Source organism: Lissotriton vulgaris, chromosome 6, assembly GCF_964263255.1.
Source record: "Lissotriton vulgaris chromosome 6, aLisVul1.2, whole genome shotgun sequence".
Lineage (NCBI taxonomy): Eukaryota > Metazoa > Chordata > Amphibia > Caudata > Salamandridae > Lissotriton > Lissotriton vulgaris.
In genome coordinates this window covers 903548396-903572827 of record NC_141694.1, presented here as the reverse complement: position 1 = coordinate 903572827, position 24432 = coordinate 903548396, and the positions used below count along the sequence as shown (strand labels likewise).

At 41.2% G+C, this 24432-nt stretch overlaps 1 protein-coding gene across 1 annotated transcript in view; it reads left to right on the top strand.

Moving 5' to 3' along the window:
* LTBP1 (latent transforming growth factor beta binding protein 1) overlaps positions 1–24432 on the top strand; it is a 1129437-nt gene that overhangs the window by 630021 nt on the left and 474984 nt on the right. The window contains exons 6-7 of the mRNA XM_086926894.1: positions 7514–7741; positions 10449–10729. Coding sequence (XP_086783020.1) covers positions 7514–7741; positions 10449–10729 — 509 coding nt within the window. The remainder of the gene's footprint in view (positions 1–7513; positions 7742–10448; positions 10730–24432) is intronic.

The following is a 24432-nucleotide window of genomic DNA, read 5'->3' as shown; positions in this document are numbered from 1 at the left end:
GTTTGATCTACCTCTTCCGGTGAAACAGGCAGACTGTTGCTTATACAATTTCAAAGATTCGACTAGGAAGTCAATTCGGACCATCCCATTGGTGAGCTATATATGGGAGGAAGACCTAAAAATTATGAGAAATCCAGCTTTTATTTCGGCATCAGTCCGAGAATGGAGAAGAAATATAAAGCTCCATAATAGTCCTCCTAGACCGGAATCAGTGGTCATACAAGCAGCGCAGAGGCGCTCTAGAAACCCAGCCGCTACATGTTCTGCTCCACCAGAAAAGGAAGGTAGAAAACTAGATGGCACAGGTAAACGATTTGCGGTTATGGCAACCGCTTCAATCAAGGCATCAAATGCCGTAGCCATAGTAAGTCGGTATGACAGACAAATGTGGTCTGACTTAGTGCCTTTGCTATCTCACCTTCCTAAGGATAAGAAGGAAGAGGCAATGCAAAACCTTCAAGATGGGGCTAGGGCAGCCTCTGAAATGATTGATATAGCCATGGACATTTCATCAGTGGATTTTAGGCAGATGGCAGGGGCTATCGCTCTTCACAGACTGTGTTGTCTCAAAGCTTCTTCTTTCCATCTGGTAATTCAATCAAAAATTGTCCATATGCCATTCGATGGTGAAAATCTATTTAGTAAGCATTTAGATGATGCTCTTCAGGGAAGTAAGACCAATACAGACACAGCACCTGCTTTAGGGATTCTACAGCAACAAAGGTTTCAGTCCTTTCGTGGTAGAGGAGCAAGATGCCATTACCAACAAAGGCCGTCTTTTCAATCATATAGGAACCAGCCCTACCAATAACAGGGTCATCGACAATACCCTAATCAACAATAGTCTCGATCGACCAATGCACCTTACCATCAACAGGTGAACAGAAGAAAGAAATCAGCTAGAGGAATGTCGCAGGATAGTGGGAGGCGACAGTGACATTCTCAGGGCACCAACCACCTTGTCAGAAAACAAACCTCATCAGAACCACTACTTCTCTCAGTATTACCAACAATGGCTGTCAATAACATCAGACCAATGGGTATTGGACATTATACATCAGGGTCACACCCAAGAGTTCGTTCAAAAACCACCGCCCCGGTCTCCCATTCGCAAGAAACACCAACACCTGCCCTTACTAAAGAAAGAGATTTTGAATCTCCTTATAAAAGGGGCATTAGAGGAGGTTCCTCAAAATCATGGAGGGACAGGATTTTACTTGCATTTTTTCCTAATAAAGAAAAATCAAAGTACCAAATGGAGGGAGGTGATGGATCTAAGAGGTTTGAGCAAGGATATTAGAAAGCAACTCTTCAGAATGTTATCGCTGCAAGAGATTCTTCAAATGCTGAACAGAGGAGACTATATGACATCTTTAGATCTATTATATGCATACTTCCATGTTCCAATTCACTTCAAACACCGACGGTATCTGAGATTCGAGCTGGGTGCCACTAGCAATTCAAACTGTTGCCCTTTGGTCTCCGCTCAGCACCAAGAGTGTTCATGAAGTGCATGGCACCAGTGACAGCATATTTAAGACAACAAGGACACCAGGTCTATCCTTATCTAGCCGACTGTCTGATAAAAGGTCCAACGTATCATTGCACTCAAAACTCATTAAGAGCTTTTCGCAGGCTATAGGTAACCCTAGGTCTAAAAATAAATGTGAAAAGTTCTCTCTGATACGTCACAAACTCTACAGTTTTTAGGGGCAGTATTGAACACAAGAGAGGCAAAGGCGTATCCTTCGGAAGAAAACATTCAGAAAATGTTAAAGCTGAGTTCTCGGATTCAACAAATAGAGTCAGTTTCAGTGAGGATGTCCAAGTCCATGCTGGGAATGCTCTCATCCTGCATTCCGTTAGTTCCAAACTGTCGACTCCACATGAGGCCACTTCAGGAACTACTTGACCTACAATGGATTCAGGCTTAAGGATCTTTCGAAGATCTAGTCGTTGTCACTCCAGAAATAAAGAAAGTTCTGTCATGGTGGGGGGATAAGGAAGAATCTTTCTGCAGGCCTACTTTTCCAAACTCCCAGTTACATAATAATACCGGATGCATGCTTGCAGGGATGGGGAGCGCTTCCGCAGGACCTGGAAATACAAGGTCACTGGAACTCGCAAGAAGCGAAGATGCACATCAATTGGTTGGAACTAAAAGCAGTGTTTTTAGGTCTTCAGGCTTTTCTCCCCAGAATTTGTGATCCCCCAGTCCTTGTCAGAACGGACAACACAACCACTATGTTTTAACTTCTGAAGCAAGGGGGAACAAGGTCGAAAACGTTATAAGCCCAAGCTCAAAAAATCTGGCAGTGGCTTCTAAAGCATTTTACAGGTTCAGCATGTCCCAGCAATCCACAACATGTAGGCAGATTCATTGAGCAGGTCTGCAAGCCTATGCCACGAATGGGATCAACATTGGATTCTCCAGATATTCCACCTATGGGGAACTCCAGGGTTGGACCTATTAGGCACTCGATACAACAAGAAATGCAAAAGGTTTGCGAGCAGATTCCCTTAAAAAGTCTCATGGGGGAATGCCCTTCAGCTACGATGGACCGGAATTTTTGCTTATGCATTTCCTCCATTCCCTCTAATTCCGAAGGTGCTGAGGAAAATGAAATCGGAACCGTGCCACCTGATAGTCATAGCTCCGGCATGGCCGAGACACTACTGGTTCACGGTGCTTCTACGAATGTCTGTATCCCCTTGTGTTCAATTTCCGCTGGTGCATGATCTAATATCTATGGACAAGGGACAAGTGGTACATCCTCAAATAAGCTCGCTAAATTTATCAGCTTGAAACCACATGACCATGAATTCCAATCCTTGAATATTCCTCAGGAATGCTGTGATATTCTGACTTATTCAAGAGCATTTTCCACCAATAAAACATATAAAGCCAGTGGTTTTTTGGATCACTCTTTACACCCTCTGCTTTCAACACCAGACCAAATCCTACTGTATTTACTGTACTTAGCCAAAGCAGGTTTAGCCCATTCAGCTCTGAAGGTGCATCGTGCGGCGATTTCACGATATCGCAAAAGGCCGGGGCAACCTTCTCTTTGGTCTGACAGAGTAACAAAGGAGTTTATGAAGGGTCTATTCAGGGATTTCCCTCCAATAAAACATCCAGCGGTACCTTGGCAGCTTAACTCAGTCCTTGCACAGATGATGAAGTCACCTTTCGAACCCGTTCGTAAAGCTGACTTGAAGTATGTGTCATGGAAAATAGCTCTACTTCTGGCTTTGACATCAGCCAGAAGAGTCAGTGAGATCCAGGCCTTTTCAATTTTTGAACCTTTTGTGCAGTTTAAGAAAGAAAAAGTAGTGCTGAGAACAAATCCAAAATGAATTCCGAAAGTTCCGACGTCATTCCACCCAAAAAACCTATTGTCCTACCTGCATACGTCAAAGATCCAACATCTATAGCTGAAAGATCCCATCACGCGTTGGATGTCAGAAGCTGCTTAAGATTTTATATTGAGAGGACAAAGTCTTTTTAGAAAATCAAACCAACTGCTTATCGCTTTCGCCATCCCCAGGAAGGGGTTGGCATTATCCAGAAATGGTATTTCCAGATGGATATCTTGAGCAATTGCATTCTGTCAAGAGAAGAGGGGAAGGCCTCTGACTTCAAAGGTTAAGGCCCATTTGACAAGGAAGATGGCTAATTCTGCCGCTTTGTTCGCGGTAGTATCGCTCTCAGACATTTGTAGAGCGGCATACTGGAGAACCACAGTGTACAGGTAAGTAGCTTGTTTTTTCTGGAATACTGAGTAATAAATAATATGTAAGAAATAAATTAACTATGAAATAATTTATTTTATATGTTTCCAAGAATTCCAAACATTCCTTGAAATATTGCAAGACATTTTGTCTCGCAGTTGGCTATCCTAGACTAACCCCATTTCCTAACAACTGCCTCTTTGTTTTGTTCTTATCAGTTTGTATGCAAGTTTCTGGGGCTTATTACGACTTTGGTGGTCCGACCACCGGACCACCGAAGCCACATACACTGAAACATGGCAATGCTGGTTGTCTTTAGACCTCCACATTACGAGTGGATGGCTTGGGCGGCAGTTCGAGGTCGGCAGTCCCACCGCAGCGGCATGGTTCTGCCATTAAGTGAAGCCTCAGCAGATACCGCTGCGGTGCAGCACCGTCTGCACACCTGTGCAATATGTGTCATGCACCTTGTTGTGCATGGCACACATTGCATGAACTAAGGAACAATTGCAAAGGGGGGCACAACATCAATGGCGACCGCAACTTAACAGGAGTGGAGGAATGAGAGGATGGGTGGAGGTGTGGGCGGGCTTGGCCGGGGGGGTAAACAAAAGAAAATAAATCATTTTCAAAAAGCACTTACCTGCAGGCTGTCTGCTGCCTCTTGGTCCTCTTCGCCTGCTTCCAAGGGCAGGAACAGGATGCACCCAGGCTTCCAGACTCCCGTAGCCAATCACGATGCTGCTGAACAGCGTCCTGTTTGGTCTAAGCGCAGTGGTTCGTGATCAGAGAGGGTCTGGGGGCCTGGGCATGTTCTTCACCCAGGCCGTAGTACAGCATGAGAGTGCTGTCCTGAGAGTGTTTGGTCTGTTTGGCCTGAGAGTGTTTGGCCTGGGAGTGCTGGCCAAACAGTCTTGACACTTAAGTGAGTGCCTACCACTCCTCCCCTGTTCCTGTTAGAGCCCGCCCCGCCCCTAACCATAACGTTTGTTGTCATCATTTTATTTTTCCTTTTTTAAACTGCTCACAGAGCATTGGGGCAACACTAGCCGCACCTGCACATGTGCTGCATGCACAACCTCCCATGGGCTAAAACACCTAGCGGTCCTGTTTGAGGCCCCCACTCTGCCTTTCTGACAACTTTTTCATGGCGGTTTTACCACCATGTAAAGGCTTGAGGAAAGGCAAGTCGTAATATGGACGGTGGTGCTGTGCTCGGAACAGCCTCCATTCCTCCCCAATCTGCACACTGCCAGCATTGCAGGATCCAGGATCTTGGCGGTGCTGTCGGTGTTGTGACAGGCTGGTGGCTGTCCGACAGCCAGACTTTTAATTAGGTAGTTTGACCACCACCATGGCTATGGCAGGCTCGAGACGGCTGCACTTGTAATAGACCCTACATTTAGGTGTAATGTGTCTTTTTTTCATTTTGTATTGATGTGGTGCAGCTTCACCAGTGGTATCAGATAGGCATGCCCTCTTCTAGCAAACAAAAAAGAGCAGCACTGAGCACACATGGAAAAGGGGTTCCTATCTACAGTTCAAGTTCAGAGAATCCCACAATTCTCTGCATTTCTTGCCCATATTCTACCTCCCTGCTACCAGATTGTTTGAAAAGGTTTGTTTTTAAGAGTGGTGACCAGGCAACTGAGTGAGTCTTGAGTAGAGAGTACAGTTACACTGATCGCAATGACTGTAATATTTAGAGTAAGCAAGTTTTTTATTTTTGTTATTGGAAAAAATAATTAGACTATAAAAAAACAACATACAAAATGATTACATTTTTATTCTTACGAATTAGCTGACATACATACATTGTGGCAGCTCTTAAAAATACATTTTCATGCCAATACATTTAGTGTAATTGACTTGCGCTCACAACTATCAACTGTTTTTCGGCCAATAAATATTTTTTAAAGTAGGGTAACTTGGGATATGATATGAAAAATTATATTATAGGTTCCTCCAGGGGAAAAGGTTGGGAATCATTTGTCTGAACTATGCTATTTGGAGGTGTGTTAAAAGTTATGTGCCATTGCAGACGCTGTCAGCAGCAAATACCAAAAGTCTTCAAGCCAGCCATGAAATAATATGACAGTGGTGGAGCACCTAGAAACCCGGTGTAAGCAAGCAATGAAATAACATGACTGTTGCGAGCTCCGAGAACCTCTATGTAAGCCAAGGCATGAAATAACATGACAGTGGCGAACACCGAGAAACCTGGTGTAAGCCAAGCCATGAAATAACATGACTGTGGCGAGCTCAGAGATACTCGGTGTAAGCCAAGGTATGAAATAACATGACAGTGGCGAACACCGAGAAACCTGGTGTATGCCAAGCCATGAAATAACATGACTGTGGCGAGCTCAGAGAAACTCGGTGTAAGCCAAGGCATGAAATAACATTACAGTGGCGAACACAGAGAAACCTGTTGTAAGCCAAGCCATGAAATAACATGACTGTGGCGAGCTCAGAGAAACCTGGTGTAAGCCAAGCCATGAAATAACATGACTGTGGCGAGCTCAGAGAAACTCGGTGTAAGCCAACGTATGAAATAACATGACAGTGGCGAACACCGAGAAACCTGGTGTAAGCCAAGCCATGAAATAACAGGACTGTGGCGAGCTCAGAGAAACTCGGTGTAAGCCAAGGCATGAAATAACATTACAGTGGCGAACACAGAGAAACCTGTTGTAAGCCAAGCCATGAAATAACATGACTGTGGCGAGCTCAGAGAAACTCTGTGTAAGCCAAGGTATGAAATAACATGACAGTGGCGAACACCGAGAAACCTGGTATAAGCCAAGCCATGAAATAACATGACAATACTGAGCACCTAGAAACCTGATGTGAGCCAAGCCATGAAATAACATGACAGTGCCGTGCACCGAGAAACCAGGTATAAGCCAGGCCATGAAATAACATGACAGTGGCGAACACCGAGAAACCAGGTATAAGCCAAGCCATGAAATAACATGACAATACTGAGCACCTAGAAACCTGATGTGAGCCAAGCCATGAAATAACATGACAGTGCCGAGCACCGAGAAACCCGGTATAAGCCAAGCCATGAAATAACATGACAGTGCGGTGCACCGAGACACTCGATGTAAGCCAAGCATGAAATTAAATGACAATGCAGAGCACCTAGAAACCCGATGTAAGCCAAGCATGAAATAACATGACATTGCTGAGTACCGAGAAACCAGTTATAAGCCAGGCCATGAAATAACATGGCAGTGCAGAGCACCTAGAAACCCGGTATAAGCCAAGCCATGAAATAAAATGACAGTGTCGAGCACTGAGAAACCCGGTATAAGCCAGGCCATGAAATAACATGACAGTGCAGAGCACCTAGAAACCCGGTATAAGCCAGGCCATGAAATAACATGACAGTGCAGAGCACCTAGAAACCCGGTATAAGCCAGGCCATGAAATAAAATGACAGTGTCGAGCACTGAGAAACCCGGTATAAGCCAGGCCATGAAATAACATGACAGTGCAGAGCACCTAGAAACCCGGTATAAGCCAGGCCATGAAATAACATGACAGTGCAGAGCACCTAGAAACCAGGTACAAGCCAAGCCATGAAATAACATTGACAGTGTCGAGCACTGAGAAACCCGGTATAAGCCAGGCCATGAAATAACATGACAGTGCAGAGCACCTAGAAACCCGGTGTAAACCAAGCCATGAAATAACATGACAGTGGCGAGCACTTGGAAACCTGGTGTTCGTGGAGCCATTACTAATCTTGCTGCATTTTGTTTCTGTATTTTAGTTATCTGTCACCTTCCCTGCATGAACGGAGGCGAGTGCCGCTCTCGAGACAAATGCCAGTGCCCACCTAACTTCACCGGGAAGCTTTGCCAGATCCCAGTGCAGAACACCAATTTCCAGAAAGTATACCAGCACCCTCAACAGGCGAGCAGGCCGGCCGGATCTCATGTCATTCACTCGATGCATCAGTTGCCACTGACAGTGACAGGTCAGAACCAGGGAGTTAAAGGTAATGTGTCCACTCTAACTTTCCGTAGCAAAAAATGTATTTGTTTGTTGGAGTTTCTCATGGTTTCTGAACAGTCGTCATTTTTGAGAAGAAAAATAGACTGACGTTCAAGATAATAAATTCAGATAGTATTCAGATAAGTAAATTAACATTAAAATAGTTAACTATTTGAAGACAATTGGATATTAGTAACCAGTGTAAGCAGATGTACTGCAATTGGGACACAAATTTGCTTAATAACTTGCAAAATTCGTTTTACCAAAGATCCAACTGATAAAGCTTGTGACCCATGTACATGTGTTTAATTTGTGAAAAATCCGCGCAGAAACCCAAAGTTATTCTTAGGAGGCTACCATAAGCGCTGACAAATTTCAGGTGTGTGCCAAATGCCAAGACTGCCTAATCTTGATTCCCCTCACCTATCTTTCTTACACCACTCTATATTTTCTGACTTTTTTCACTCCTGTATGTTCTTTTTCATCCTGCCTTTCTCGGTGTTTTCCCATTGTTTCTTTAGCCTTCTTCGTTCTCCCTTTCCTGTGTTTCTGTCTTACTCTTGGTCAGTTTCTGATAATCAAATATAAGTCTTGGTCCCCAAAAATGATTGATAATGTCAGCTGCCTCCAACCACCAACAGATTAAGCACTGTTGTGGATATGACTTCCACATTCCTTAAGGCAACAAGAAAGATGTATTATATTTCCAACAGGACATAAAAGCAACTGGTGAGATCCTCACTAAAACATCCCCCTATCATACCCTTACACAAGTGTCCAATTGATTGAACTTTTTGTTGCTGGTCTAAAAGGATGACACTGCTGGTTTTCAAGATCTTTCCTTTGCTGGACTAGCCCAAAATTGATTTGAACGAGTGCACGTATTACTGCAATCAGGTACTGATCAAACACACAAGATGCTTTCAATCGAATGAATGAAGGGATCTTGTAGAGGGCGAATAGGACCTTAACGGGTATCCGGGCTCTAAGGATAATGCGGGAGCAAGCAACAGTACGCCTTCAAGTAGTAGAAAACAGGCATGTCTAGAGGGTGTTTTAAAATGGCACTGCTACACTGCTCTGAAAAGCCCCAATTAGAGAGAAATATGTATCATACGTTTTTTTAAGTAAAATGCGAAATAATGGATTAACACATGAATATTTACACTGACAGCAAACGGTTGTTTATAAGAAAATGTATTGGCACTTGAACATGGGGCTCGAGTTGGAAGACTTGTGCTATTAGGCAAAGGAGAGGCTGTAAAAATGAGATAGAAATGTGACTGCATAATATATACCCAAAGGATCCACAGTGCAGTGGGAGGCTAGAAAGACAGAAAAGGCCCTTACAGCCAAGAAATACATCTGATACTTATTAAAAGAAGTTTGATTACGTGTGTTTGGAGCTGGTGGAACATAAAAGTGAGATGTGAAGTCTATAGCCTTGATGAAGAGCTTATTCAGTACATAACACAGAAATCTGTGATGTGGTATTAACATTGCCGCCAGTCATTTCCGCGATATTTGGAACATGTCTTGTTATTCTGGGGGATGCCTGGCAGAACCCACTGGTCATTGCGGCAAGTGACCTCTGGGAGCCAAATACTGTCATTGGGTATAGTTACTCAGAGGGGCGCAACATTGCCAGGGGATCTCCGCGTATTACTGCAATAGCTAATGGAAATTACCAGAAATGATTAAAAAGCTCATGAGGGGAAACTGATCTGGTATGCTGATTACAAGACATTAACATTTTACCTTATGTGAAATGAGCATGGAAAATACCCTTAATTTCGGACACTTGAGTTTAACAAAAAATTAGCATTCTGCACATATTTATAAATGCTTGTTTAAGGTGAAATGGTCTGTTTGCAGCGCGTAAACCCCTGCATGGGATCGAGGACTGTTTAATCAGATTTTCGGGCTTCAGAGGCTAAAGAAACACCGCTACCATAACCAGGTGACCCATAACAAATGTTTTACACAAAGAGCATAGGGTTCCCTTTTATGATACAAATATGCAATGGTTGACTTCATGGGCCAGTTAGTACAGCTTTAAGGCTATCACTTGATTAAAGGAGGCACAATGGCCTGTAAGTAGTGTGATCCCACTAACACTGCTACCTACCCCAGCCCTCCAAAAGTAAGTCTGCTTTAAGACCACTACTGGAGTGGCGCTTTAAAAAGTGGCAATGTATGGGACCCTTTGGTGACGCACTAGATGAGTCATGTGGATGGTATGGGTTTACTCAAGTTTGAGGTTGTGGTCCCTGACTTTACTCCGATTCAAATACGTCCTCTACATCTTCACCAATAATGGGGTTGCACAAACTGAGGGAGTAAGGCTGTGATCAGATCTGAACTCATTCAAGAGGTTCTCCTGTAGGCATCCAAATAGAGTTTGTGCCAATGTGCACCAGCCATATGAATGCACGTTTGCCTTCTGCATTACAGCCATATGAATATTAATGTGCTAGGTACACACAGAGCCATGTTTAGCTAACGAATGTGTGTGCTACTGTATAACACAGATGCATCGAGGTTTCAGTGAGCACTTTAAAATGATCTATTTTACTGTTACTATATTTTGGGTCGCTTCAGACGATTTGAATGGTTAATGCTCTGATAGAGGTTTCTAGATGTATATCTTTTTCTACTGTCACTGCATTACTCATGCTTAAATCATATACATCACATTCATTGTATTGCAGTGAAATTGCCACCAAGCATGGTCAACATTCACGTAAAGCACCCTCCTGAAGCGTCGGTTACGTTCCATCAGGTGTCGAGGATGGACAGCTCCTCGGCCGGGCAGAAAGTGAATGATGCTCAGGCGGGTCACTCTCAGATCTCCTACCAGAGCGTGCCAATCCAGAACAAGCACCAGGGACCACACGCAACATATACCCATCAGCAGACCATTTCTCATCACTATCCTATCTCTGCCAAGACTCAACTCGGCCGTTGCTTCCAAGAGACTATTGGATCCCAGGTAAGAAATTATAAATCACTTGCTTTCTTTTTTTTAAGGAAAAGCCCAGCACCTTGTTCCTCACTGTAAAGGAGCCATTGGACAGATGTCCTTTCATAGCGGTCACAAATTGTACACCAACTTTTCGAGACCAGTATTTGATTTTGCCAAAAGAACTATGAACCTTTAACTTTCTTTGTAAAGTCACCAGTTGCAGGGGGTCACAGAATGACCTACCAATTCGGAAGCCTTGTTACTGGCTATAAATACAGGGATGGTGGCCTGCAGGGGACAGCAGACCACCACCCCTGTATTTGCATTCCCAAATAAAAAAATACATTTTTTATGAGGCTCATCTTCTTTAAAGTAATTGGCTCTTCTTTGAAATAAAACAAATGTTTCTATTAGGAAAGATATCAGGGGAAGCAGGCGCTGGTACCCTGGAACACTTGTTACACCCCCTGATGTTGTCAGTACAATGCTCAATGAGTAAGGGGGGCCATGGGGACCCGCCCCCTGTGTGAATCCGTTATGGTGTGGCTGCAAGCTCTGTTAGTTTGTGAATCACAATATTTATATTGCCAAAATTGCTTTGCACATCTCACACTATGTTCTCCAGCACTGACTTATTCATGTGCATGCTTGAATTATTCCCCACCATCAGGCTTGGAATCCTCAGTAGAAATATAAAATTATCAGTGAGGAAATGTATTATGATAAGTACTTCTGGTAGTAGGTTTAAATAGTGTAAGTTGTCTTAAAGGTACAAGTGTTAAAATACTTTGTAATATATTGTGCCGTGGTATACCGCTGTAACTTTGCATTGTACAGCATACATGCCAATAAGAAGACAGTATCTGATTGGCTAATGACTGTCTTTACTAAATGTAAATGACAGCCATGTAGTTTTCTGCACACTTTCACTCCATTCTGGGATAGGGTCTTATGTATAGGAAAGTATTAGGTTTTATTGGTGTACCTACATATTACCACTTTATGAAAGTGTTAATAGGGAAATATATTTATAATTTTCTATATATTTATCAGCAGTTTATGGAGAACTGCATAATTTTTTTTAAGTAGCACTCTAATATGTAAGTATTACAACGGGTCTCCGTAGAATGTTTGTGAAGATTTAAATATGTTAAAAATGGTAAATCTCTGTACTACACTATGGGGCATATTATCAAGGGGGGCAATAGGCAATTTTCGCCGCTTTAGCGGCCGTTTTCGGCTGCTAAGCGGCGAAAATTCTATCGCCCTATTAGCAAGCTGTCGCTAACAGCAGTTAGCGACAGCTTGTAGGCGATAGCGAGCGGTTTGGGGCCCGCTTTGCATGTTAGCGATAATTATCGCTAATGACATGCAAAGTGGGCGTTCCCAACCCGTTAGCAACTGAAAGCAGTCGCTAACGCCTATTAGCAAGGCAGGCTTAGCGATGGCAATATTCGCGCCAAGCGCGAATATCGCCAAAAACTAACACCTGCCCAGACCAGTTCTTAGCCATGTTATCCAATGGGAGGTGGATAACATGGCTAAGAACTTTTAGTCGCTAATGCATGAATATCGCTGTATTCTCAGCGATATTCACGCTATTGGCGGAAAAATTATCGCTTTGGAGATAAACGTAGCTAATAGCACGTTATCTCAGAGATAATTTCCAGCGATGCTTAGTGATAAAAAATCATTGCTAAGCCTAGTTAGCGATAAATATCTCTAATCGTTGGTAATATGCCCCTCTATTTGTAATATATAGTATAGTACAGTGTATTTTAAATTGTTTAGCATATTTATTTACTTCCTAGGAAGTACTGCAGTACTCCATACATAAAAAAAACTATAGAAACTAATAAATAATTTGCCCTATCTATTACCTCTTTAGTAAAGGGGTAATAGACATGGAAAAAATATAAGACCTAATACTTATGTATCCCGAAGGGTGAAATGGAGAACAAAGACTAAGTGTATTCCAAAAACCAGGGCTGCCTTCAACGTTTGTAAAGGCAGACATTAGCTAATCACATGGGGCCTCATTTATGAAAAGTGACGCATCGCTGCGAGAAAACAGCAATGCGTCACTTTTCATTGCGCCCTCCTTGCGACCCCAATGATGCGTCATATTTACAATATGACGCATCATTGCGCAAGGAATTACAGATACGTCAGTATTTCTGACGTACCTGTAAGCGCAAAAGTGACGCATTGCTGGAGTGTGTCACAAAAGTGATGCAACTCCAGCAATGCGTCCTTTCACATGGGCAAGCCCCATGTGAAAGGGCCTGCATCAGTCTTACGCCTGCTGTGAGGCAGGCGCAAGATTTTGACGCAACGGCGTCCTAGAAGTAACGCAGTGAAATCTCATAGATTTCACTGCGTCACTTCTACGACCTTTCTTGCGTCAATACGCTCCCCCCTTGCATACATTATACCGGGCGCAGGTATAATGTGGCGCAGGGGTTTACAAAGTGACGCATCTACCTAGATGCGTCACTTTGTAAATATGGCGCAACAAGGCGCATTTTTTACGCCACTGGTGCGTCACAAAAAGTGACGCACCGGCGGCGTAAGAGTGACGCATAGCCTCATAAATGAGGCCCATAGTGCTTTGTCATCTCTAGGTACTGTAGCACTTCAGCGAACCACCACGAAATACCAATAAGTTATGCGTAGGAGAAGTGTAACAAATATTACTGAGTTAAAATGCCTTATAACTTAAAAAATACTTACCAGTAGTACTCAAAAGGATCATCTGCACACCATAATGTATAATCCTGCCCAATTTCATGAAAATATGTTAAGCTGTTTTCACACTATTTTTAATACAAACTTCTATTGAAAATGAATTAGTGGAAATAAGCATTTTGGACCCCTCTTTTGTCTTTGCACCCCTTCAAACAATCACCACACAACCCTCCATCATCTTCCAAGGTATAAATGAATGTTCTTTATTGTTTGATTAATTAAAATCTTAATAATATACATAATTGCACATGCTGGAGCAAACACAATAAATGAGAAAATAGATAAAGGGCTTTTGAGTTCAGGACTAGCATGCACTCTCCAGCTAGGGGGACAGAGATCACTAAAATGGTAAAGATAGAAGCAGCAGTGATCCAATCCGGAACAAGGATGCAATGCATAAAAGTGTCAGCAATGTCTGATGTCCTGGTCTTCGCACAATTGATGCGAGCATGAAGACCATTACACTTCGTACAATTATTGTTTTTGGTACCACGACTGAGAGGACACAAGCAGTCTTTTAAGCATTCAAGAGGTGAACTATTACGCGGCGAAAATTATAGGTGACTCTGAGGTCACACAAGGTTTTCGTGAGGTCAACTTGAAGGCAGTCTTGCATAACCGTTTTTTCCTTCTTCCTCTTTCACGGATGTTTGTCCCTGATGAAGGGACAGTTTGTCACGAAATGCATTGGGCTCTTTTATACTGAAGTTTTATACAGCATCAATTGATTGTATTAATGCATGTAAAATAAAATGCATGTTGTTGTGTGAATGTTCAAATTACTGAGTTATGAATAATTTAAAAGAAATTTAAAAAATGTCTGAATTTTGTTTTGAAAAAATTAGTTTACATAGTTTATTTAGAGGTACAGCGAACACAGCAGTGCACGCTAGTATCCAAGTTACCCTAGGGACTTGACCCCACCATCTGTATTTGTCATATGCGAGGCAGGCATATTACTAGCGTACCACGCCGAACGACTGAAATTCAATACTAAGATTATTTGGAATAAAATAGAGTGCACAATTTCCCGCAATCTTTCATATACTTTTTCAGCTGTATTAAGACAGACCTGTATCGCTTGTCTGCGGGATCGCACACCGGACTGATTCCGGAGAGGCAATAGCCCTAAGCATGGGCGGAAAATCCGTTTCGCTCGCGGATTTTGCGGATTTTCGGTAAATTCACAATCCGCGAGATTCGCGAATCTCCCGCAAAATCCGCAAATCCGCGAGCAGCGGATTTTGCTCGCACTGCTCGCACTGTTCGCGTGAGTTCGCGGCTTCCTAGTACAACTTCGCGCCCCGCGAATAAGTGCAAAATTGCAGAAATACGATCTTAGCAAAACTGAAACTACTTACCAGGTTCAAAAGTTCAGGCTCATCATTAGTAGCCATTTCCTGTAGTGCTTCCTGAGGGGCCCCTCCAGAGTTCAGTTGCCAGTTGCAACTATTATGTGACCCTGCTCTGAACCTCAGAATAGTTACACATATGCCACAAAGGTCCTGAATTACAGCTAAGGGAGACAAGCAGGAGCCAGGCTGGAGGTTCAAATCCATTAATCAGCCCCTAATTCATTATTGTCAGTTGGGGCAGGGCAGGTGTTGTAACTAATTTTGCAACAATGAAAGCACTTAGCAAGTTCAAAAGATCACTAATCAGGAAGCACTAAGGAAGCAGGTGCCAGCTAAAAAAATATTCTGTGACACATTAATCAGCCCCAAATTAATTCAGTATACAAACTAATTAGGTAACAGGGAAGTAGGGCGCACAGCTAAGAGTATGGCTTAAAGTAAACTCCTCACATATCTAAATAGATTGCTGCTAGGCTGGAAAGGGAGGTTACCCAACCCCCTTAAAACCTCGTGGACGAGTCCAAGAATAAAGCTTATAAACACTCCTGCCGAGCAATCAGAATTCAAGCGATATTTATAAACATCAAATATACTTTAAAGAAAATCAATTTAGCAAGTATGAAAGCAAAAAAGTCCAAAATTTCATCCAATAATTTTTCAGACTCCCGGGTCTTATGATACATTGATCCGTATTTTAATTTCAATTCCTCAAAGTCCAATCCAAGCGCTGTTCGGGTCAAGAATCAGTCCAAGGTTCAAGTTACAATGTTCAGAAAACAATCAGAATTCCCAAAGAAAAACAATCACTGCAGCCAACACGTGTTTCGTAGGGCATTAATCTCATGCCACATAACTTCCTCAGGGCTGCAAGCCAAAATAATAAAACAATAATAAATCTTACTGACAATAATCAGGTTAAGAATATACTCTTAATAAAGTCACCACCTAAGTGAAAGAAAACATAGTACCCTTAATCAAGTGACAAATTCAAATAATACAGTTTGTGACAGTCCCGGTGTCAGCAGTATAAATACAACAAAACATTCCGAAATATTACCAAATCCAAAAGAGTATATATGACAATGTACATTCTTCACAAGAAATAAGTCGTTATCAACATTATCAAACTCTTTCTCATAAGTCTATATATAAAAGTTGTAGTCAAAGGAACGATATGAAGAAACTCTTAGTTTTGTCACCTAAGTCCATCTCACAATTTCTTTCTATAATAAAGGACCCATATGAGTACAACATACAGTAGCAAAAAAGTGACACAAGCCCTTGCAATAAGAACCTTGATATAGAAGACAATAGTGTAGTTAAGTAGAGATAGCAAGGCTAAATGTAACAGATCATGACATTAATACCTGAAAAACAATATCTAATCTGTTTTACCTTTTCTCTCTTAGTCTTCGTTCACCACGTTTATTTATTTCGTTTGTCAGTTCCAAGATTTGCAGAAACTATAACAAAGAGCCATGTCATTAGACTCATACTACTAAGATACATTTAACACTGGAATATCTATTCAATAATTCCCTTACCAGTATCTCAATGCGAAGGGGTTTGTTGTGGTTAACTTCCAATATCCATATCTGTGTTTATATCATCATATCTTCTATGACTGGTTCTAAAATACAAGAACCAAAAAATCCAAGGACCTGTCGCCAAATAATAACTCGTGTATTTTAAATGGCAAGTGTATAACCCTTACCTGTATCCCCCTTCCCGACTTCACGTATCTCGAGTCCGGCTCTATCGAGTGTCGGCGTCTTCTGTGAGCGCCATGTTGTTTATGTAAACGTTATGAACGCGGAGCGTAAACTCGCCGCCATATTTGAATGGGTTACCGCGTTCATAAAGACTTATTGCCTGCATTACTTGTAACCTCTATTTCATATATCGGCATACCAGTTAGAATAAAATAAACTATAACAAGGCTAATGAAATAGATTTAGAAAATCGGCGTTTTTTGTGGACGTCATGTTATGAAAGCGACCAATGCAGTAATAATGGAACAGTAATATAAGATGTGGCCGCCATATTTAAATGACTCTTCACCTCCGTGAGAGTGCATATTTGCCCAATCATTAATATGTAAAAAAAGTTCAGAGATTTACGAGACTCTTACAAGGAACAAATATATACCTTGTGTCCAATTGCTAGTTTAAAGAGATATATATATTTTCAATATTGGGTCATAATAAAACATAATAAATACTGGGGGGAGGTAATGGGCCTGGTATAGTGAAGAGCGAAAATTGATAAGAAATATGTAATGATGCGTGTTATGCGCTAATTAACCATGCGTATGTATCGAGTAATTCGCTTTTCCAACGTTATTTAACATATAAGGTGACATTGCTCTGAGTCCCTCATAACTTTTCCTCAGTACTCCAGTTCACATAAAATTAGAGGTTGTCGTGGCATTAGCATTCTAGTTCCTCAGGTATCAACTAGAAACTATTTTTACACATTATAATCTGAGTAATCAATTTTACAGACTAAAAGCCAGATCACAAACATCAGCTGCATCTTTAAATTTTTAGAATTACAATATAGCTATTCTCCCAGAAAGTACTGTAATTCTGTGTCAATATTGAGCCCTTCTTCTACGGCCCGAAGGACCATAATCCATCGGGCCTCTCTTCGTCTCAGTTTCAATAATCTGTCTCCTCCACGTCTGTCCAAAGTCACATGTTCTATTCCGTGAAAGGAGAATTTGTGATTATCAGAGTCAAGTCTATTCTGAATGGAATGTGAGGCTATGGGGTACCTTGTGTCACCATTCTTAAGTGCCCGGTAGTGCTCTACCATCCGGTCCTTAAGTCTTCTGACCGTACTACCGACATATATCTTCCCACACAGGCAGACAATAACATAAATAACAAAGGTGGTTTCACAGTTAATGAAAGAGTCAATATAAAAAATGCCTGTGTTATTATATTCAAATTTCACAACCTTTCTTTTGGCCCACCAACACGAACTGCAGTTTCCACAGTAGTGGAAGCCCTTCGGACGATTTCGCAACCAATCACTTTGTCCAGGATAAGAGATTGGTTTAGGGTAACTGGGGCTTACAATATTGGCAATGGATAATCCCTTCCTGAAAGTAATACTAGGTTTTTCCGTAAGGTAAGGTTTCAAGTCTTTATCTGAGTGTAATATATGCCAATATTTCCTCATAATACCATACAGTTTATTACTTCCAGTGCCAAAATACGTAATCATTCTAATCTTTTGACTCTTACCCATAGTCTCATTCTTTTTCTTTGATAACAGAGTATCTTCTCGTTTCAGTTTTTGTACCTTTCTAACAGCTTTGGTCACAGTTGTATTTTCATATCCTCTATTTCTAAATCTCATTACCATGTCTTTAACATTAGCATCAAAGTCAGTATCTTTGGAGCAGTTTCTTCTTGCTCTAATCATTTCCCCATATGGGATAGAATTGATCTGGCTCTTAGGGTGGCAACTGTCAGCTCTTAGAAGAGCATTACAACTTGTCTCTTTCCGAAACATACGGCTATACAATTTATTCCCCTCAACAAACAATTCTATATCCAGAAAGGTCAATCTCTTCTTATCATACTGGGTTGTAAATGTCATGTTTAAATCATTGGTGTTGAGAAAATTAAAAAAAGATTCAAGTTCTTCTGTTGTACCTCTCCAAAATAACAAACAATCGTCAATGAATCTACCCCAGTAGTATATGTGGTCTATCCATCGGCTGCCCCTGGTGCCCCAAATCCACTCCGCCTCCAGTCTCCCCATGAAGAGGTTCGCGAAGGACGGAGCAAATTTGGAGCCCATCGCAGTCCCAGTCCTTTGTCTATACCAGGTAGATTCAAAGAGAAAGTAGTTGTTCTCAAGAACCAGTCTCGTCATCTCAAGCAACATAGATGAGTGGTCTAGATATACAGCCGGCCGGTTGTTCAAAAAGCTCTCAATGGCTGAAATGCCTTTATCATGATCAATATTTGAATATAACGACACTACATCAAGTGTCGCTAAAATCATGTCATTGTCCCAAGCCACATCATTCATAATATTGAGGACATGTTTAGTGTCCTCAATATGCGAGGGTAAATTCTGCACAAATGGTCTCAGATATGAGTCCACAAATTGAGACAACCTTTCCGTAGGCCCACCAATGCCCGAGATAATCGGTCTCCCTGGCGGTCTTTCTCTGTCCTTATGTACTTTAGGCAAGCAGTACAAACATGGGGCCTTGGGTGATTGAATTTTAAGAAAAAGATATTCATCATAGTCAAGTAAACATTTGTCATACCACTCCTTAAGTTTTACATTTATTTTTGCTTTAACCTTCTCCAAGGGATTAGCAGCCACTTTCTCATAATATTTATCATTGCCCAATTGAGATAAAACTTCATTATTGTAATCACTGCGATTCATCACGACAACGTTGCCACCCTTATCAGCACTTCGTATTATAAGATTAGGATGATCAGTCAACTGTCGCAGTGCCTCCCTTTCTTCTATCTTTAAATTGTCTGGGAATGTTTTTCTATGATGTCGTTCTTTTGTAATCAGGTTGTCAATCTCAAGAGTAACAGCTTTATAAAATGCATCAATAACATTGCCAGTGGACAACTGCGGTGTCCATTTTGACTTGTCTTTGAAACCACTACCTTGAGCTGCACCTGGATTAATCTCAAGGTCTCTCAATAAAGAATTCATAGTTACTGGGTCATCTTCAGATTCAGTAAGGGATAACAACAGTCTTGTATCATGTAGATCTTGAATAGTAATATCAGTGAGTATTGGTTTATTCACAGTATTCACTCTAACATGTTCTTTCTGCGAAAAAAACTTTTTCAACTTAAGTAGACGAACAAATTTATACAAATCAATCTTTGAATCATACCAATCAATATTCTTGGTAGGACAATACCCAAGTCCTTTCTTAAGCACGTTGTTCATACCCACAGACAATTCAATAGAAGATAGGTTGATCACATCAATCTCATTAGTTCCTGTATTTATTTCCTCCATGATCTGAGTCTCTCTCTCATCCCTGGGGCCACCTCTCCTGCGTCTGCCACGGCTTCCTCTCCTTGTCTTGTATTTGGAATATTGCCAAATCTCCCTCCTGTGTCTCGACTCCCTCTTTTGAACCTCTGTACTTCTACTAAAAAATTAGTATTATTCGCAGCATCTCCACTAAGGACATTGGGAGCATCTGTAGTGCCTCCATCTGTAGATATGCTACTCGATGAGGTATTTACAGCTGAGCTGAGTGGTGTCATATTCCTCCTATTTCCTTGCCCCGTATGAAACAGGTAATCAAACTTACGCGCAAAAGTGAATACCCTGCCAGCTGTATAATCTTGCTCATCCCTCTTCAGTTTACGCGCTTTTCTTCTCTTAATATCTGCTTGAAGATTAGTCAAGATCTCGTCTAGCATATTATAGTTTTTCATAGTTGCCTCAGGAAGATTAAGTAATTTAATTTCATCTTCACATGTTTTAATCTCAACTAAAAGTTTCTCAATTTTGCGCTCAGCATTATCAATTAGTATCCTTATTAAGTTGCACGAACTGCTGGTTAACTCATGCTCCCATTTGTCCAGTAAGTCTGGCTCTAAATCTTCATAAGTTGGCATTATGGTAGATCTCAGACCTCTCGGAATGCGGTTCAGATTGAGATATTGTTTAAGTGTTACCGCATCCCACCATTTATTAAGTTCCGCTCTCTTAAGTTTTTCCAATCTGATGAATTTGGCTCTAAGACCTTCCTGTTTTGCTGGTGTCGTCGAGGCTACTGCTACATTCACAGATGAGCCAGTACTCAAATTTCTGAATAAATCCAATGCTTCTTGTTCCCTATTCATTGTTATCACAAAAGCCACTGCGGCAGCCCAACCCAAATAATAAATATACAAACTAATTAGGTAACAGGGAAGTAGGGCGCACAGCTAAGAGTATGGCTTAAAGTAAACTCCTCACATATCTAAATAGATTGCTGCTAGGCTGGAAAGGGAGGTTACCCAACCCCCTTAAAACCTCGTGGACGAGTCCAAGAATAAAGCTTATAAACACTCCTGCCGAGCAATCAGAATTCAAGCGATATTTATAAACATCAAATATACTTTAAAGAAAATCAATTTAGCAAGTATGAAAGCAAAAAAGTCCAAAATTTCATCCAATAATTTTTCAGACTCCCGGGTCTTATGATACATTGATCCGTATTTTAATTTCAATTCCTCAAAGTCCAATCCAAGCGCTGTTCGGGTCAAGAATCAGTCCAAGGTTCAAGTTACAATGTTCAGAAAACAATCAGAATTCCCAAAGAAAAACAATCACTGCAGCCAACACGTGTTTCGTAGGGCATTAATCTCATGCCACATAACTTCCTCAGGGCTGCAAGCCAAAATAATAAAACAATAATAAATCTTACTGACAATAATCAGGTTAAGAATATACTCTTAATAAAGTCACCACCTAAGTGAAAGAAAACATAGTACCCTTAATCAAGTGACAAATTCAAATAATACAGTTTGTGACAGTCCCGGTGTCAGCAGTATAAATACAACAAAACATTCCGAAATATTACCAAATCCAAAAGAGTATATATGACAATGTACATTCTTCACAAGAAATAAGTCGTTATCAACATTATCAAACTCTTTCTCATAAGTCTATATATAAAAGTTGTAGTCAAAGGAACGATATGAAGAAACTCTTAGTTTTGTCACCTAAGTCCATCTCACAATTTCTTTCTATAATAAAGGACCCATATGAGTACAACATACAGTAGCAAAAAAGTGACACAAGCCCTTGCAATAAGAACCTTGATATAGAAGACAATAGTGTAGTTAAGTAGAGATAGCAAGGCTAAATGTAACAGATCATGACATTAATACCTGAAAAACAATATCTAATCTGTTTTACCTTTTCTCTCTTAGTCTTCGTTCACCACGTTTATTTATTTCGTTTGTCAGTTCCAAGATTTGCAGAAACTATAACAAAGAGCCATGTCATTAGACTCATACTACTAAGATACATTTAACACTGGAATATCTATTCAATAATTCCCTTACCAGTATCTCAATGCGAAGGGGTTTGTTGTGGTTAACTTCCAATATCCATATCTGTGTTTATATCATCATATCTTCTATGACTGGTTCTAAAATACAAGAACCAAAAAATCCAAGGACCTGTCGCCAAATAATAACTCGTGTATTTTAAATGGCAAGTGTATAACCCTTACCTGTATCCCCCTTCCCGACTTCACGTATCTCGAGTCCGGCTCTATCGAGTGTCGGCGTCTTCTGTGAGCGCCATGTTGTTTATGTAAACGTTATGAACGCGGAGCGTAAACTCGCCGCCATATTTGAATGGGTTACCGCGTTCATAAAGACTTATTGCCTGCATTACTTGTAACCTCTATTTCATATATCGGCATACCAGTTAGAATAAAATAAACTATAACAAGGCTAATGAAATAGATTTAGAAAATCGGCGTTTTTTGTGGACGTCATGTTATGAAAGCGACCAATGCAGTAATAATGGAACAGTAATATAAGATGTGGCCGCCATATTTAAATGACTCTTCACCTCCGTGAGAGTGCATATTTGCCCAATCATTAATATGTAAAAAAAGTTCAGAGATTTACGAGACTCTTACAAGGAACAAATATATACCTTGTGTCCAATTGCTAGTTTAAAGAGATATATATATTTTCAATATTGGGTCATAATAAAACATAATAAATACTGGGGGGAGGTAATGGGCCTGGTATAGTGAAGAGCGAAAATTGATAAGAAATATGTAATGATGCGTGTTATGCGCTAATTAACCATGCGTATGTATCGAGTAATTCGCTTTTCCAACGTTATTTAACATATAAGGTGACATTGCTCTGAGTCCCTCATAACTTTTCCTCAGTACTCCAGTTCACATAAAATTAGAGGTTGTCGTGGCATTAGCATTCTAGTTCCTCAGGTATCAACTAGAAACTATTTTTACACATTATAATCTGAGTAATCAATTTTACAGACTAAAAGCCAGATCACAAACATCAGCTGCATCTTTAAATTTTTAGAATTACAATATAGCTATTCTCCCAGAAAGTACTGTAATTCTGTGTCAATATTGAGCCCTTCTTCTACGGCCCGAAGGACCATAATCCATCGGGCCTCTCTTCGTCTCAGTTTCAATAATCTGTCTCCTCCACGTCTGTCCAAAGTCACATGTTCTATTCCGTGAAAGGAGAATTTGTGATTATCAGAGTCAAGTCTATTCTGAATGGAATGTGAGGCTATGGGGTACCTTGTGTCACCATTCTTAAGTGCCCGGTAGTGCTCTACCATCCGGTCCTTAAGTCTTCTGACCGTACTACCGACATATATCTTCCCACACAGGCAGACAATAACATAAATAACAAAGGTGGTTTCACAGTTAATGAAAGAGTCAATATAAAAAATGCCTGTGTTATTATATTCAAATTTCACAACCTTTCTTTTGGCCCACCAACACGAACTGCAGTTTCCACAGTAGTGGAAGCCCTTCGGACGATTTCGCAACCAATCACTTTGTCCAGGATAAGAGATTGGTTTAGGGTAACTGGGGCTTACAATATTGGCAATGGATAATCCCTTCCTGAAAGTAATACTAGGTTTTTCCGTAAGGTAAGGTTTCAAGTCTTTATCTGAGTGTAATATATGCCAATATTTCCTCATAATACCATACAGTTTATTACTTCCAGTGCCAAAATACGTAATCATTCTAATCTTTTGACTCTTACCCATAGTCTCATTCTTTTTCTTTGATAACAGAGTATCTTCTCGTTACACTGACTGGACAACCAGAGGGTGCTGTGATGAAACAGAGGGTGGCATGGGTGGGCCAGAGGGTGGCATGAGTAGTCAGAGAGTGGCAGTGGTGACAGAGAGTGGCAGTGATGAAGAAGAGTGTCCCAAACAGGCTGGACACGTAGAAAACAACAAGTTCGCGAAACTTGCGACCCGACAGGTAAGTTCGCAATTTGCGACATTGTACAAAACCCTCGCGAACTGGCAGAAACCCGCGCAAACACACAAAAAAAAATTCCGCAAATTCGCGAGAATTCGCGGATTTTGCGGATTGCGAGTTCGCAAATCCGCAAAATTCGCGAACGCGAGATTCGCAAAATTCGCCCATGCTTAAATAGCCCACTTTGACTGAGGCTGAAGGCGGACTTGCAAAGACATATAGTGTGAACCAAATCCTCTTCTGGGTGGCCGCACAGCCTGCAATCTCACTTTCCTTCTTTCCTCGACCAGGGGCTAGCATGTGAGTTTGAAGACAAGGGGGCATATTACCAAGGGCCATTATCGCCGCTTTAGCAGTACTTTTTCCCGCTAAAGCGGCGATAATTTTATCGCCCTATTACCAAGCTGTCGCTAACACCAGTTAGCGACAGCTTGTAGGCGATAGCGGGCATTTTGGGGCCCGCTTTGCATGTCAGCGATAATTATTGCTAATGACATGCAAAGTGGGCGTGCCAAAATGTCAGCGACTGAAAACAGTCGCTGTAATCGCTATCGCCTATGATCAACATAGGCGTAGTTTTGGAAATATTCGCGCTAAGCGCAAATATCTCCAAAAGCTAACGCCTGCCA